We start from the raw sequence: 17,249 nt of genomic DNA, 5'->3' as shown, positions 1-17,249 counted from the left end.
GTACTGCTATCCTTCTGTGCTGCTGCTGGCAGGGCCCTATCTTCAGAGCTGGGCCCCCGGACAACAGCCACCGCTCTCCAGCCACCCAGCTCTGAAGGCAGTGCAGAAGTAAGGGTGGCAATACTGTGACCCTCCCCCGCAAAATAACCTTGCAACCCTCCCCCCTCCACTGCAACTTCCTTTTGGGTCAGGACCCCCAATTTGAGAAACACTAGTTTCCCCCGTGAAATCTGTATAGTACAGTAACTCCTTGCTTAACGTTGTAGTTATGTTCCTGAAAAATGCGACTTTAAGCGAAACGATGTTAAGCAAATCCGATTTCCCCATAAGAATTGCTTGCTGCTAAATGATGAACTAGCAATTGGCTGAGCCCTCAAGGGTTAAAACATCGTTGTTAATGTAGCCTCACACTCTACAATGCAGCACGAATGGAGGGAGGGGAGACAGCATGGCAGACACACACACCCTGTATGTGAGAGAGAGAGAGAGAGAGAGAGATGCGCATTGCTCCTTTAAGTATGCTGACCCCACTCTTAAGTACATTGCCCTTTTAAGTAGATCAGCGATCTCCCTCTGTCCTGAGCCCTGTCCTGTGTCCCCCCCCCCCCCCCACCCCGCTCTATGGAGATGGGGTAAGCAGAGTGCAGGAGTAGTGGGGAGGGAGACACCCTGACATTAGGCCCTCCCCCTCCCTCCTCCCCCAACCCCCACACACCCACACCCACATGCAGCAAGCAGGAGGCTTCCGGGAGCAGCTCCAAGGCAGAGGGCAGGAGCAGCACATGGCAGCGTGGGGAGGGACAGCTGAACTGCCAGCAATTGATAGCCTGCTGGGCAGCTGCTGCACAGGGAACTTAGGGGGGCTGCCGGTCCACCCTGGTTCCAAGCCCCACCAGCTAGCTCCACCGGGCCGCTCTTTTTGCAAGCAGTGGACAAAGCAGGTGGCTGACAAATGTTATAAGGGAGCACTGCGCAACTTTAAACGAGCATGTTCCCTAATTGATCAGCAACATAACAAAACAACGTTAACCGGGACAACTTGAAGTGAGGAGTTACTGTGTAGGGTTAAAGCAGACAAAAGACCAGATTTTATGGGTGGAGACCAGATTTCACCATCCGTGACGTGTTTTTCATGGCCGTGAATTTGGTAGGGCCCTAATAACTGACCGCAGCCTCTGTTCCAAACCACTCTGCCTCACTTTTACTAGCACTGGAGAAGAGAAAGGGGTCTAATTCAGGAGACAAGTAAAAGAATAATAAATTGAGTGCAGGCTGAAGGGACCTGGGCTGCTGCTGCTAAGTCAAATTAAATCTTCCTTGAATATCATCTGTTTTCTTAGTAGTAATAATTAATAGCAAGTTCTTAGTGCCTTTTATATATCAGTGGATCTCAAAATGCTTTACAAAGGTCAGTATTTTACAGATGAGGAAACTGAGGTACAGGGAGGTGAAAGATTTGCTCAGGCCGGGACAGAGCCCGGAATATAAACCAGGTTTCCTGAATCCTAATCCAGTATTTTAGCAAGTAGGCAAACCTGCCTCCAATTTAACTGGGTATGGCTAGCTTGCTACAAAACCATAAAACACAAAGTGGAATTTTTCCCCCCAGGTGTAGAAATATTTTATTGTTTAATGGGAAATGTTGCTTGGAAATTGTTAGCATTTGTTGAGTGGCGTGTATTTTATGAAAGAATTTGAACCTATGGTTTTGACAAATTGTTGAGCTAGATTATTTCTTGACACCACTCCTCTGCCAGTGGGGGGGGAAAGGGACTAAATTTCAGTTGAAATGCAATGCCAGTAACTATGCGCTGTATCAGTCTTACAAATAAAAAGTTTGACAAAGCCACCAAAATTAATTTCCTTAGTCTTGTAACAAAAAGTATAATCCTATCTTCTTACTAGAATCTACATATTCATGAATATATTCCCTGAATTTCCTGTTTCAATATATTCCTTGTTGCTGTATTTTTGATTGAAGAGACTATACCTATTTCATTCTTGCTAGAAGTGAGAATAATATATCATCTTAATTTCTTCACTGGGATTAAAGAAAATGACCCTGAAAAGCTACTTTGTAATCAGAGGAAATGTAACAATTCAGCCGTATCTCCAGAGCAATAAATATTCAGTACAATAGTTCAAGCTGAAATGGTAAATTGAGGTGGTGCTCACAAAATATAGTGATAGTAACACTGCAAGGATCTGAAAGAGTTTTATTAACTTGTAAGGAAGATAATTAGTCTAAAATGTCATTGTTTGTTAAATGTTAAGCAAAAATAAGCAATGCATGGAATCCAGATTTGTGTGCTCCTGTTAATTAGGCTGTTCTGGGGTTCAGCACAGGAATACACTTTACTTAACCTTTTTATTTCTTTTAAATAAACATTCCATTTGGTAATTCCTGCGTCACTGAAGCTGTTCTAGTTAGTGCACAGCACAGAAATCTGTTCTGAAGCTGGAAAACAAAACTGAAAAAAGAATAACTCAATCTCTAGGTCTCTCTCCAGTATTTGCCCGAGACCTCTTTCTTCGGAAAAGGACATGAACATCACCCGACAACCCTGTCCTCTTAAACTTTCCTTTCTGCTTTTTCACCCAACCTTCAAGCCATAATCAAATTTCAGTAGTACATAAACTGCTTTATACACTTGGTTTAACTTTTGTATGCAATAGATTTAAGTTCCTTATTTATGCCTAGGTAGTGGTGGGGGAGGGAGGGGTTGTTCACATTATCAGTAGGGTCATAAAATCAGGCACTTGTATTTATTTTAAAAATGGTGTTTCATCACCATGATCAACCCCTTCTCCAAAGTCCCTTCTTTTTCTTTCTTTTTCCTAGACTCTTGAGACCTAGTAGTATTTGGTCCTGCTGCATTGGCCAAACCAGTTAGAATATCTGTTCTGCTTTCAAAAGCCTGGTCGCCTCTGTGAGTCACTGGGCTACAAACCTGCACAGATTAAAAAATTACACAGTTGTGAAAGATTCGTTTTTATTTCATATGGGAGAGTGTTAGGTGAGCAGCTTACGGACATTTTTAAAATGACTAACATTCATTAAAATCTGCATGGGATTGAAAACATTTGTCGTCATTTGTTACCAATAAAAATGCTATTCATTCTCCAGTAGAACATTACCTGTCTAGTATGATTTCTTTGGCATTCCTAGAAATATCCACAGCACTCCCATAAATGTTGCAATGTGTATTTTACCATTATTTATATTCTAAACAGAGCCGATTGGAAAGCTCAGTTATTTTGCCATAAATGCATAAGATGTGAGTCCATATTTTTTATGCCTACTCTAGAATTCTAATGGGCTCATCTGATTGATTGGACATAACTGAGTTTTTGGTATTTCATTTTGAAAACTAAGCCAATTAATTTGGAGCTGCATAAAACATTATACAGTGTTCATCGCTCCCTCGAGAGAGTGATGACAAACTTGGTAACTAACATTCAGTTGCAACCATAATTTAATACGCTCCAATGACTGAACGTGAAAACAGGACTCTTTCTCCATAGCCACCATCTCAGCTATAGCCTGTGATATACACAGGCATAGATGTATTATTTTCCAAATACACCAAGGCAGTTTCCCTTCACATATCCAGTGTAGTTTGGGGCTCAGTTTCAAATAAGATTCGGTTACGGATCAGGCATTTTCTAGCCAAACCGATGTAGTTGAATTAAGAACAGATCTGTTCTCTCAGATGATGCTGGTAGTATGGTGTCTTCCTTGGGTGACAATCAGACAAGGCCTGATTCTTCAACCAGTCTGTAGAACAGTCCCTTCTGAGCTATTAATTTCTCTGGAGAATCAAATTCAGCAACCTGACCGTTTTCCAAGACACAAATCCTGTGAATATTAAAAAAGCAATGTAAGCACTAGGATACACAACAGTCACACTGAACTCAAACAATATCTAAGCTACCATTATTCGAGCATGCCTCAGTTCCACCTCTATACCCCCCAGGGTTGTTTCTTGGAACCATTTGCAGGATAGTGGACTTCTGAAGAGAGCTACTGCTGATGGGATACTCCCTTGGAGAGACTAGGAATGGAGTAAATCTGGACTTTAATTCTTTGGTTTAAGTCCAAACCACCGAGTTGTAACCGAGCAGGGGAGAGGAGCTCCAGTGAGGAGACATTCAGCAGTTATGATTTATCTGTGAGTGGGCAAAAAAGGGCTATGTACAGCATGAAATGGACACGGATCTCACTTTCCCTCTGATTAACCCATGGTTAATGGCAAGAAGGCCCATCCTAAACAGAGCCTTGAATGAGGTAAACAAAAAATAGACAGAAATGAGACCTAAGTGGCTCCAAGGATATGTCACTCTCTAAAATTCTATGGGGTCTGTCCAGTTTATAAAGCCTGCCTCTGTCTTTCTCTAGCCTTGTGAAAATGAATGTGAACAACTATGCCAGTGAAAGGTTACCTGTCGTAATCTAGGATGGTGTTTATACGGTGAGCTATTGTTAACACAGTCCACTCTTTGAACTGAGTCCTTATGGTCGATTGAATCTGAAGATCAGTTTCCAGATCCACCGCTGCAGTGGCCTCATCTAGCACCAGGATTTGGGCTTTCCGCAGGAGTGCCCTGGCCAGACAAACGAGCTGCTTCTGACCAACGCTGAAAGCAAGAAGGGCAGGTGGTGAACTAACAGGCTGTTGCTTTTCCTCGGGTTTAATCATAGAAGATTAGGGTTGGAAGAGACTTCAGGAGGTCACCTAGTGCAACCCCCTGTGCAAAGCAATGATGAGTCTGAAAACAGCATAGCAGCTGATGGCTGCCTTTCTCCAGTCAGGCAGGCGCTGGGAATGTTCGGAGTGCACCTGGTCTGGTTCTGGGGCGAAGACCGAGGGGCCACCTGTGCAACACTTGGTGCTGGTAGCGCTGCAGATAGCAGCATGAAGCGAGCCAAAGAAATGAGGGGATTATTTGTATTGCAGTAGCATCCAGGAGCCCCCGTCCTGGGCCAGGAGCCCACGGTGCTAGGTGTTGTACAAACACGGAACAGACTGCTCCCCACCCCCAAGAGAGTTTACAATCTAAGCACTTCCACAGTGCTAAGGATTATACTGCTACAGCAAGTTTGCTCTGTGCTGACTATTGCTTTGTTTTACTAAATTAGATTTTTCTGTTTACATTTATTAACTTAATTTAGGAACTTTTACTAATTGTGCACCTTCCGACCCTCAGACACAATGTGCACTGCCTTTCTCTTTCTGCATTTATGGTACCTCAGGTTTTCCCCTCGCTCAGAGCACTCATGGTTCAATTGATCAGGCAGATCCAAGACGAAGTTCTTGAGCTGAATCAGTTCCAAAACTGTCCAAATGGCTTCATCCGAGTGCTGGTTAAAAGGATCGAGGTTCATTCGTAGAGAACCAGCAAACAAAACTGGATCCTGAGTATAGAGACAGCATAAAAGATTCCTGAAATGATTGTTACAAAACAACATAGCTCCTTAACTTCCTTCCACTGCAGGAATCCCAGGGCAAAATGCTACAGCCAGTGTTATGTGGAAGATCTCAGTGTGGTTACAGTGGTTACTTTTACCTTTTAAAAGCAATGAATTTACCTCTCTGTGACCTGTTTAAGCCTTCCTGCGTGTCATGGACATAAATGGAAATACCCTACAGAATTGATAAATGCCTTTAGAAATTAATTTCATACCTGGGGGATAATAGTTATTTTGGCTCTAAGATCCTGGAGGCCTATTTGGGCAATATTCACTCCATCAATTAAGATCTTGCCTTCTGCAGCTTCCATTAATCTCAAAAGACCCATGGCAAGAGTTGATTTCCCAGCTCCTGTTCTTCCAGCTATGCCAATCTAAAAAAATAAAATGAAGGTTAGAATCAGAGAATATCAGGGTTAGAAGGGACCTCAGGAGGTCATCTAATCCAACCCCCTGCTCAAAGCAGGACCAATCCCCAACTAAATCATCCCAGCCAGGCTTTGTCAAGCCTGACCTTAAAAACTTCTAAGGAAGGAGATTCCACCACATCCCTAGGTAACGCATTCCAGTGTTTCACCACCCTCCTAGTGAAAAAGTTTTTCCTAATATCCAACCTAAACCTCCCCCACTGCAACTTGAGACCATTACTCCTTGCTCTGTCATCTGCTACCACTGAGAACAGTCTAGATCCATCCTCTTTGGAACCCCCTTCAGGTAGTTGAAAGCAGCTATCAAATCCCCCCTCATTCTTCTCTTCCGCAGACTAAACAATCCCAGTTCCCTCAGCCTCTCCTGATAAATCGTGTGTTCCAGTCCCCTAATCATTTTCGTTGCCCTCTGCTGGACTCTTTCCAATTTTTTCCACATCCTTCTTGTAGTGTGGAGCCCAAAACTGGACACAGTACTCCCAGATGAGGCCTCACCAATGTCGAATAGAGGGGAACCATCACGTCCCTCGATCTGCTGGCAATGCCCCTACTTATACATCCCAAAATGCCATTGGCCTTCTTGGCAACAACAGCACACTGTTGACTCTCATCCAGCTTCTCGTCCACTGTAACGCCTAGGTCCTTTTCTGCAGAACTGCTGCCGAGCCATTCGGTCCCTAGTCTATAGCAGTGCATTGGATTCTTCCGTCCTAAGTGCAGGACTCTGCACTTGTCCTTGTTGAACCTCATCAGATTTCTTTTGGCCCAATCCTCTAATTTGTCTAATTTGTCCCTCTGTATCCTATCCCTACCCTCCAGCATAACTACCTCTCCTCCCAGTTTAGTGTCATCTGCAAACTTGCTGAGGGTGTAATCCACATCATCCTCTAGATCATTAATGAAGATATTGAACAAAACCGGTCCAAGGACCGACCCTTGGGGCACTCCATTTGATACTGGCTGCCAACTCGACATGGAGCCATTGATCACTACCCATTGAGCCCGACAATCTAGCCAGCTTTCTATCCACCTTATAGTCCATTCATCCAGCACATACTTCTTTAACTTGCTGGCAAGAATACTGTGGGAGAAAGCTTTGCTAAAGTCAAGGAACAACACGTCCACTGCTTTCCCCTCATCCACAGAGCCAGTTATCTCATCATAGAAGGCAATTAGATTAGTCAGGCATGACTTGCCCTTGGTGAATCCATGCTGACTGTTCCTGATCACTTTCCTCTCCAAGTGCTTCAGAATTGATTGCTTGAGGACCTGCTCCATGATTTTTCCAGGGACTGAGGTGAGGCTGACTGGCCTGCAGTTCCCAGGATCCTCCTCCTTCCCTTTTTTTAAAGATGGGCACTACATTAGCCTTTTTCCAGTCATCTGGGACCTCCTCTGATCGCCATGAGTTTTCAAAGATAATGGCCAAGGTTTAGGATGTGTGTTTTACACCATTTGGCTCATAGCCATAGATAAATTTTAGGAATTGCCAGGTAACAAACTACTGGTTAAATTTGTCCAGCCTTTGACCATATCAGTCAGAGAAAAACACCTCATTAAGCACTTATTCCTTCAGTTCCATGCCCTGGATACAGTCGTGGTGCTGACACATGGACTTACAACTTTTCTTTGCATTTTTCAACTACAAGCTATTCTCCCTTCATCTGCTGCTCTCCTTGGGCCTCTTTGAAAGCCATCCAATATCTTTCATCAGATTACAAAGTAAAGGCACTATTCCTTTGCTTAATGGTGGAGAAGACAAGTGGATCTGTGTCTAACAGCCTATCCTATGTAGATCCTGGGTGCAATATCTGCCAGTCTTTCCTGTTCCAGGCCAGGGATTTAATTCCTTTTCAATGCAGCCTCATGGAATAGCTGTTGAGGACTGGCATGAATTGGCATCACTTTTGGTTACAGTTCGGGGGTACACATGATCAGCCATGTGGATTCCAGCATAAATTCAACACATAGTCATTAGGACCAGGACACGTGACTTGAAGGGATCTGACCGTTTCTCCAAGAACCTTTGGCGTCACATTGTCAAAATATTCACCTAACATTCTTACAGTTGGGTAACAACCCATAGGGAACTTTCCAATTGTTTTTTATTGGAGAGGGAAATCATTAAAAGCCTTAGATGGAGAGAAAACCGAATAGCTGCCAAATATAAAGGAGCTTTGATGTTATACTAGATTAAAATAAACATCAAATTCCTTTAGAGCTGCTCTGCCAACTTCGTATAAAATAACAGGATCTGACTCACCAGAATTCCTAACACACAACATCAAAACTGAAAACTAAGCCATATATTAAGAAGGGGTTCCTCAGTGCGCTAGGAGACTATGAAGGCCAAACGTCCTGTGTGTTCAAGCCTTAAACTCTTTGACACGGGTTGTTTTCAGTTTTGTAGCAGCTGCCTATTGTAAAGCACTGTTCACACTTGCAGCTCCAAAGAAATAAATGGCCTTGCTTACCTTCTCTTGCCCATTTATTTTTATATTGATGTTTTTCAGTGCGAACTCTAAATTTGGCCTGTACTGCACACCATAGTTTCTAAATTCAATTGCTGCTTCAGTTGGCCAAGCCTGACTTGCAGAATTACTGCCCAGAGTCCAGGGAGCCTGTGTAAAAGAGAAACAAAGCTGTTTTAAGACTTCACGTAATATGAAGCTATAGCTTCGTAAGCTGTTTTAAGACTTCACGTAATATGGCTATAATCAAAATGGAAAACTTCTCAAAGCATGCGTGTAAACATTCTTTCTGGATCTCTCTTTACGAGCTTCTTTAGAGGCAGCATTTATTCTTCATAAAGGAATTGTTGAAGTTAAAATTAGTTTCTTTATGCAAAAATCCAGATTACTTTATTAACTGAAGTTTGGGTATCAGCATTTGTATGCACATCAGATTAATTACATGATCAGGAAACCCTACTGACCGTTCTAACTATACTCGGATTAATAGATCCTCACAAATGTCCCTTTGTGAGAGTCTGCTCTGACACACTCAGTTCAATCTGTGGTGATATGATAAACGTGAAGAGATAGTACCTGTTCATTTTTAATGATTGTTGAGATTCTCAGTCATTAAAAGGCCAGCAACTGTCAACACTTATAACATCAGATCTGAGATGCCACAATTAGCCCCTATTCTAAGCATGGAGAAAACCTTACAGTGTGTTCCATGGATGTGATAACTGTTAACAAATTATACTTTTTTTAAAATGCCAACTACAGCTTCACTGGTTTAAGGAAATAAATTAAGCAGAGGTTATAAAGAACACCTAGTTATTTTAAAGTAACCTAACCGGGTCTCTGGGAATTAAAATGGGGAGGTGTTGATCCTTCAAATAGAAAAATTGCTGATCTGGTTTGTGACAAATTCCACTGCAAAGGGTGAGAACAATGGTTGGTTAGTTACCTCTTTTGGAGTTTTTGAATACTCTCTCACTCTCTCCACGGAAACAATGTTGTTTTCTATTTCTGTCCAGGAGCGCACCATCCAGTTCAAAATGCCCGTTATCTACAAAAGGAAAGAGGACTGGCTAGAAATGAAATACAGACTTTGACCCTGTTCTTACAAAGTACTTGGCACTTTGTAGGATCAGGCCCAGTGTTTGCACAGGGGACCTCCCTGGATAAGCTATTAAGAGAGTGTCTACAAATTTGTTTTGCAAGACAAAATAAAATAAAATAAATCTTGATGACACCAGGCCTTTCTGGAAAAGGGAACATGAAATTTTGCCAGGCCACGTTGGAGGAGCTTTGTCAGCTCGCCCTGAGGCTACCTCAGTGCCAATTTACCAAGAATTAGATGTTACTGCCTGTCTGTCTTCCAGCTCTTAAAAATAAGATGAAAACAGTTCAAGATAATCTGCAACTAGTCACATGAACATGGAAAACAGACACTGAAGAAAACCATTTGGCTGTTAAACTGCAGTGACCATTTAAGCTTAAATTCAAATGAACAAGATGGATGTTGCATGTATTTGAGACTCGTTCTCTGTAAGGTCCTATAGTCTATAAATAATAGTGACAGGGTTACTGAGACTAAAAAAATAAGGGAGTCTATAAAAACTAGCTTAATGTCTGGAAAGGAATAGGAATATTTCCAAGCTTTTTTTCAAAAGTCAATGGAAGCATCTTGTTTAAAATAATAAAAAATTCCCTTCCCGTATTTGCAACTCAAATGTTGCACAATTGTGCTGGTACTTGAGAGTTTGCTATTGCCTAGGAAATCTTAAGACTTAGGAGGCTGGTTAATCTATTCTCATTGTCCAAGCTGAGAAATGTCCAACATAAACGGCACAACTAGTGGAAAGGAAATTAGGGTCTTTAAAATTCTTCCAGTTTTAATTCTCTAGAGCCTGATGCTACCAATCTATGTGCTAATCAAATGACTGAGGGCTGCAGGATTGGATCCTTACAGAGTTATTTGTGATAGAGGAAAGGATTTTAAAAAATGATTTGTAACCTGGCTCCCTTCTGATGAGAGAGCAAAATCATGCACTGCTGCTTTGCATTACCTGAAGAGCACCCGAAATGGAAAAGCCAACAATCCCTGGACTAAGATGTGTTTTGCTAATCACAGCAAACAGGGCTGCAAACAACACGATACCATTACCTAGAAACTCTAGGTTTGTAGCAAGCCACCTGCAAGCAAAGAGGAGAGGATTTAGCCCACCTCCATTCTCTTTACGTTCTCGTTTCCTCTCAATTTCATATATCATCTGCAACTATTTTTGTAAAATGGTTTTGGAGCCTTCTCCGGAAAGGGTGTTAAATAAGGTCATTATGATCATGGGGTTGGCTTTTTCCCATAACCACTAGCAAGCCTCTGGAGTTGACAGCCGTGCTGGTCTGCAAATGGCCCATGCTCTGTGCCACAGCTTTTCCACTGGAGCCTGCGTCTATCCTTTCCACCAGCTGAGCAGCTTTGGTTCAGAGCCTGAAATTGTTGCTCTGAGCCTGGCACCAGCCACGAATGGCTCATCCCTTGGTGGTGGTTCTGATGTAAGCTGGGTCTGAAGGAGTTCCCCCCGACATCTAGTGATGCACTAGGAGTGGGGGGGGGGGAGACTTCAAGATCAGAGCCTGTTTGCATAGACATGCCTGCTCTGCCTCAGTGCCCAGCATGATGGAGCTGCTTGGCCAAAGTGATCAATTTTGGCTGGTTTGGGTTACAGATCACTCTAGTATTCAAATGCAGGGATAATGAAATGTTATCCGTATTGCATGAGTAAAGGGCAGCAGAACTGTGCTTAGCATGCCCTGATTGAGGGGATCACCCTTAGCGAACCTCTCTTGCTAAGCAGGGGGTAGGATGCCAAATTCCAGTGATGAGTGGATGAGGACAAGTGTTCCTAACTGGTAGCGTGGACGCTGCCTAAAGAGTCCTAGACGCTTTTTGACCTTCCCCGCTCCAGCGTTTAATGACAGAGCTGCTTAGACTCAATTAAGAGGCCTTGTTTCCAGGTGGTGATTCCTAAAGCTTGTCCTCACTGCTGAGCAAGTGTAAGGCTAAGCCCTGGATCTTGTGTGGGAACAGGTAAAGGCAGCACAGAAACTGCCCTGGCAGTGAGGTTCCCTGCTACCTGCTGAAATCACTGAGAGCTGGGTGAAGTGGTGGAACCTCAGAATGTGACATTGCAGAAGCTCAGCAGCACCGAGATGGCGGACAGTGGGAGTGGCGGCAGAGAGACAGAGGTAGCAGTGGGAGGCGACTAGCAGCAGCAAAGAGTGGTGAACCCGACCCCCTCATGAATGCACCTCTGAACTCTGGGTCTTTGCTAACCAAGGACCATCAACTGTGAGTGGGGTGCCAGGGAGGGAAAGGGGAGTGGTGTGTTAAGGGACATTTGTTCACTGGACTTTGTGACGTTTTCTGATTAAAATATGACCATGCAAAATCACGGTTGCTACCACTGTTATATAATTGCATAGAATCTTATACCAAGTATGACACGTGGCCAGATAGGGTTAAGCAGCTTGCAGGATAAATGGCCCAAAGTCAACCATTAGAGACGTGTTAAAGTATGTGAAAGGTAAATAGGGCCACTCCATACTAGATAAGCTAGAACTTTGAAATGCAAACCTGTATTGTTAGAGAATTGGAGGTGATACTAAATGTATGTGTGTACTTGTCTTGTAGCACGTTAGCCATGTAAACAGACAGTTCCTGTCTGTCACTATAGCTATTGATTCAGAGATCAAAAGACATTTAAATGAACTGTAAACATAGTAACATCACTGTATTCATCTCTCTTTGAAATGTATATCAAATCATCTGTTAATCTGTGTAGCTAATTACCGGCAATGTTTAAGAAACAGGTCTACTTCAAAATCCCCAGATTGCCTATTGTTCGCTGAAGGACTCTGACCTGTCAAAGAAGGCCTGAAATGGTATAAAGATGCCTTGGATCCCAATCCTTTGGATCTCAATCTGCTTGATGTTTCATGCAGGGGAAGTTTAAGCCCAAAATTGAGATCTCCAGTCCTAATCTGGAATCACCCTGAATATGAACATTGGACTATAACCTATGGAATATTTCTGAAAGAACTCTTTAACTACAAAGCTCACCATCTCTGCTATGAATTTGATCAAGAACGGTACTCATGTTTGTATGTATACTGATCTTTTAACCATACTCTTTTCTTTTCTTAATAAATTTTAGTTTAGTTAATAAGAATTGGCTGTAAGCGTGTATTTGGGTAAGACCTGAAATATTCATTAACCTGGGAGGTAATGTGTCCGATCATTTGGGATTGGTAGAACCTTTTTATATGATTTAAGATTTTCAGTAATCCAAATCAAACGTGATGTGGTATCTGGATGGAGGCCTAAGGCTGTGGTGTTGGCTTCTGGGTAACCAACGAGGTATCATAGAAGATGTTTTGTGCTGGGTTGGTGAATCTAAGCATTGGAAATCCACCAGCTTTGGGGATTGTCTGCCCCATTCTTTGTCGTTCATCCTAATTGAGTGACCTCAGTTGGCTCCCCTGGGACTCCGGTCACAGATTTTCACACCACAAGGGGAGAAACTGAGGCAAAGGATGCTGCCCAACACACTGTGGGGGGAGTGTTTGCATGTGGTCACATGCTTTTGTATTGAGGTTGTGGTGTTTTCCCAAATTTAAGGTTGGACCCTCTTTTCCCTTTTAATCAAAGTTGTATTTTGTTGTACACAGACTCAGTGCTGGTGTGACAGGGTGACAACTCACGGCTGTGGCACCTCCTGCTGGTTGTCCCGGGAATTAGCTCTTTTCAGCCAGGAGTGCCCTCTGCTGGTCGGTGTCTCACCTGCTGCTGGCCCTGTGCCCCTCCCGGACCCCGGTGCCCTTCTAGATTAGGGTTCTACCCCCTAGCAGTACCCCCTCAGTCTGGGTATCCCCTCCCTGAGAACACCTCCCCCCCCAACCCCCTATCCCTCCCTTGTCTCAGTGGCTACTGTAAGTCATCATCTAGCCCCCGCTCCCTGGTACAGACTGCAGTCAGTAACACTCATCATCGGCAAGGGGGGTCGAACCAGCTGCCCCTGTCTAGGTCTGGGCTGCTCCTCTGCAGCCTTAGTACCCTTTCGTGGGCCTTTCCTTTGGCCTGCAGCCTGGGACTCTGCTAGGCTGGAGCTCCCCAGCTCCTTCTGTCCTTCCCCAGCACTAGGTACCCCCCCTTAGCTTCCCAGGCAGCCAGGTCCTCCTCTCTCCATGTAGCTAGAGAGAGTCTCCCTCAGCTCCTGGCTAATAGCCTTCTCATAGGGCCAGCTGTGGCCTGACTGGGGCATGGCCCCACCTGTGGCTACTTCCCCCAATCTGCTTAGCTTTCCTCCAGCTACAGCCCTCTCTTACGGCTGTTTTAAGCCCTTCGAAGCATGGTGGGGTGATCACCCTGCCACAGCTGGCGAGAGGGGAAGTACTGCCACTTAGAGGCACCAAGGGGGAGTGGTGTTTAGCTTTCCCAGATTACTGAGTGGGGACTCAAGCCAGTTCTATTGTCTTTTGTTAAGAGAAACCCTGTGATACTGAACCCAGCCCTTGTTGCTGTCGACTCCACCTGGCAGAAGGGTTGCATTAATCTCTAGCTTCATGAGAATAACATGATTGTGTTCCCTACATTTGCAGCTCCATACCTGTCAGCGACGACCCCAGGGAAGCATGTTCTCTGGTTCTCATCCACTCTGGAATCATTCTGTAAAATAAACCTCGGTTGCTCCTTGTAAGCACGAATCACGCTGCTCCCTTGGAATGTCTCTGAAATGTGGGAATAGATGGGCGAGCGACTCGCAGCTTCCAGGCGTCTCAGCTGGCAGGAGGTGGCAACGTAGAAGTTCTGAGACAGAGGGAAATGGAAAGGATATGTGATTACCAGTATGTTTCCCCCACTAGGCTAATTCATCAGGCGAACTGATCATGTTCAGAAAATTAGAAATGATGCAAAAATACAGCAGTGCACATTAACCTGATGTTATAAAACCTAATGTGCGGGCAGCATGTGTTTATTGGGTGCGATAACGTGCCTTTAAGAGGCACGGCGTAGAACCTGTAGCCTGGGAGACTGGGGTATAAGGAGGCCTTTGTGTCCTTGGGGGCACTGTCTAAGTTCTGGCAGCCTCTCCAGGTTGCCCTATGGGTTGCACCATTACCTGGAATCTCTACAGTGCTGCATGCTGCAATCCCATCCCCCTAGCATGCCCCCATGCCAGGATTTGTGAAAGAGTCCTCGGAGAGCAGCTGTAGGGCTGTGCTCCACGTACCTGCATTGGGGGAATCTCTGGGTCCTAAAAGCCTTGGTTCTGGCTGTTTTAAGCGGGAACAGGGGGTCAGGATCTCACGCATCATTTCTATACTTCCTCCATTTTAAAATCTCTCCTGATCTCTTAAACTTTGCCTCTAGTTCAAGACTGTAGATTGGTTCTCCTAAGCTGTAGGTTGCTATTCACCCAGTGCAATAGGCTATGCCTGAGAGCAGGGTGTCTTGCTGCAAACTGAGTGTACCAGGTCAAGCAGAGCTCTCCAGAAAGAATAGTCTGTTGAAGTGCTGCATGGCGCTGTGAGGGGCCAGATTATTTCCTGCCCCATTTCATTATGTCCTGTGTAACTGGTACACCGATAGCAGAATTCCATGGTGTGAATGGAACTGCAGAGTGGTACTGACTGCTTCAATCCCATCCTTCCCTGCTCAGGTGGGATTTCATGATGAATCCCTTGTTGTTTACCTGCTTTAGTCATTAAAGTAGCAAAGCAGACTGATCTTAATTTTCTGTAACAAGTAAAAGTACTCAAGATTTTTGATATTCCCCCGATGAATCCCCTCCTCTGCCCCCAGTCCTCCCTGTCAAAGTTATGACATTTCAGAGAACCAGACTGGGAGAATAAATGGGTGCATTGAAAAGCAGCTGCCTCTCTGGCACACCTTTTATGTTAAAGGTGGCACAGGAAGACTGAAGAAGAGGAAAAACACTTTGGGCCTTAGTCTGATCTCCTTTACACTGATGTCAATCAGGAATCTCCACAGATGTTCCACCTAAAACCATCATGATATCTCAGGCCTTCTAGTAAGGCTTTGGAGACAGATACTGAGAGCCTGGATTCTGTGGGAAGACTCTCTTCCTAAAATTAGTCACTGGTGATTTTGGTTCTGGCATGAAATCAGAGGTGAAAAAACAGACTGAAAATTTCAGCCCCTCAGAACAGTCTTGGTCTGGTTCAGGTTAGTCTAAACAATGGGAGCAGGTTCCTGTAGGAAAAGGTGTAGGTGGCTTAGATCAGCCATGTATCTCAAAATCCTACCTGGAACACGGCATACAGCACTGTCAGTGGCATTATTGCCACCACCGCTATTGGCGTGGCCACTATAACAACTATGTAGATCTCCAGTAAACTGAACAAGAATCCCAGCAGGGACTTCAGTTTATCGGGGATAATGGAATCAATGGCATCGGTTTCCTTGGAGAATCGGTTCAGCAAGTTTCCGATGGGCGTCTGCTCAAAGAACATCATCGGGGATCTGGCAACGTTCTCCAGTAACTGCTGAAAGAGCTTGTGTGATGCTATCACTCCTCCTAGCAGGATGGCTGCAGTTGATCCGAATTTGCCAATGGCTGCAATGCAAGGGAAGGGAAGTCACGCAACCTGGACTCTGATTTCTCAGCTGAAAGCACGTTAAGGGGAGTTTTTTCTTGAATGTGACTTTGGTGCTGGTGAAAGGTGCTGGTCTATTATTATTGCTATTTTTTTATTTATATTGAGTTGGTGTCTCAGAGCCCCAGTCATGAACCAGGAGCTCATTGTGATTGGCAGTGTGCAAACACAGAACAAACGGACAATCCCTGCACCAAGGGGTTTACAGTCTAACAGTCACTCCAGAGCCCAAGGGCTTGTATCTGCGGAATAGCCATAGAATGGGCATCAGCACGTGTAAATTTGATTGAACAGTTAGTTCTGTCTCCTACCAAACAGCCCTGAAGATAGAAGCCCTATGTTCTCCAGTGAATGGTGCACATAACTGGGATTATGCTGAATTAAATTAACTCTTGAGTTGGGTAGACTCCCATGTATCCAGTTACAGATTCACTATTACAGCAGGAACAGTGCTATAGTTAAGGTTGCCTAACAGCTTCTATTCTAATCCCCTGTTTTAACTAGTTCAAAACTTTCATCACTTGGGCTTACATTTTTCAGATTTTGTTTCTGCCCTAAACTGATTTTTTGTTGTTGAAAGTTTCAGCAAAACATTTTAGCTATTTTTGATTAGGAGAAGAATTAAACAATGTACACATTTCAAATAATACAAATTTTTGCAGCCTTTTTCTAACAGCTTTTTAGATCCAAAAGGCCTAGGGCTGTAAAAAGATTAAATCTGGCCCTCATTGAGAAATGAGATTTTAATTTGGCTAAGTTATGATTTGAGTGAAGAGAGGATGGGAAGGGGGTAAGAGGAGGGGAGGGGAGGGGAGGGGAGATAAAGGGGGAGTAGTTAATGAAATTGGGAGAGATGGAAAAGTGAAACTGACATCATAGTCTCCCCCAACATGTGAATTTTTCATGGGTACCAGATCATACAGTTCTGACAAAGAGGGGCAGGCTGGCTAAAGATGGGGGAACCACCCATCATGCTCAGTTGCAATGCACACTAGAGAGAAGAACTCAGTGCACACACAAGCAAGCCAGAGTTTTATGCAGTGACGCTGGGAATATTGTTCAGATGCCGTAACCAAAAAAAAACCCACCAAAAAAATCAGCTCACATTGTGCAAATGTGTGTCAGAACCTGTTTTTTTAGGTTCTGTGCCAAGCCTTTTCATTTGTTGCCAAAAGCCCAGCAGACTAGCACCTCTAGGACATGCCAAAGTTTGTATGA

The 17,249-nt window shown here is 44.0% G+C and overlaps 1 protein-coding gene across 3 annotated transcripts in view; it reads right to left on the bottom strand.

Moving 5' to 3' along the window:
• Nucleotides 1-2,990: 2,990 nt before the first annotated feature.
• Nucleotides 2,991-17,249, bottom strand: part of ABCC6 (ATP binding cassette subfamily C member 6) — a 48,000-nt gene continuing 33,741 nt past the window's right edge. Inside the window, exons 23-31 of one of the 3 annotated variants that reach the window (XM_074965393.1) lie at nt 15,681-15,991; nt 14,021-14,220; nt 10,421-10,547; nt 9,316-9,417; nt 8,373-8,519; nt 5,686-5,844; nt 5,250-5,416; nt 4,444-4,638; nt 2,991-3,859 (exon numbers count right to left, since the gene is read on the bottom strand). In XM_074965393.1, the coding sequence (XP_074821494.1) occupies nt 3,751-3,859; nt 4,444-4,638; nt 5,250-5,416; nt 5,686-5,844; nt 8,373-8,519; nt 9,316-9,417; nt 10,421-10,547; nt 14,021-14,220; nt 15,681-15,991 (1,517 nt within the window). In that variant the 3' untranslated portion in view covers nt 2,991-3,750. The remainder of the gene's footprint in view (nt 3,860-4,443; nt 4,639-5,249; nt 5,417-5,685; nt 5,845-8,372; nt 8,520-9,315; nt 9,418-10,420; nt 10,548-14,020; nt 14,221-15,680; nt 15,992-17,249) is intronic. The other 2 variants (XM_074965394.1, XM_074965395.1) reach the window with 2 other exon arrangements.

Source organism: Natator depressus, chromosome 10 (assembly GCF_965152275.1).
Source record: "Natator depressus isolate rNatDep1 chromosome 10, rNatDep2.hap1, whole genome shotgun sequence".
NCBI lineage: Eukaryota > Metazoa > Chordata > Testudines > Cheloniidae > Natator > Natator depressus.
This window is presented reverse-complemented; position numbering and strand designations above follow the sequence as displayed.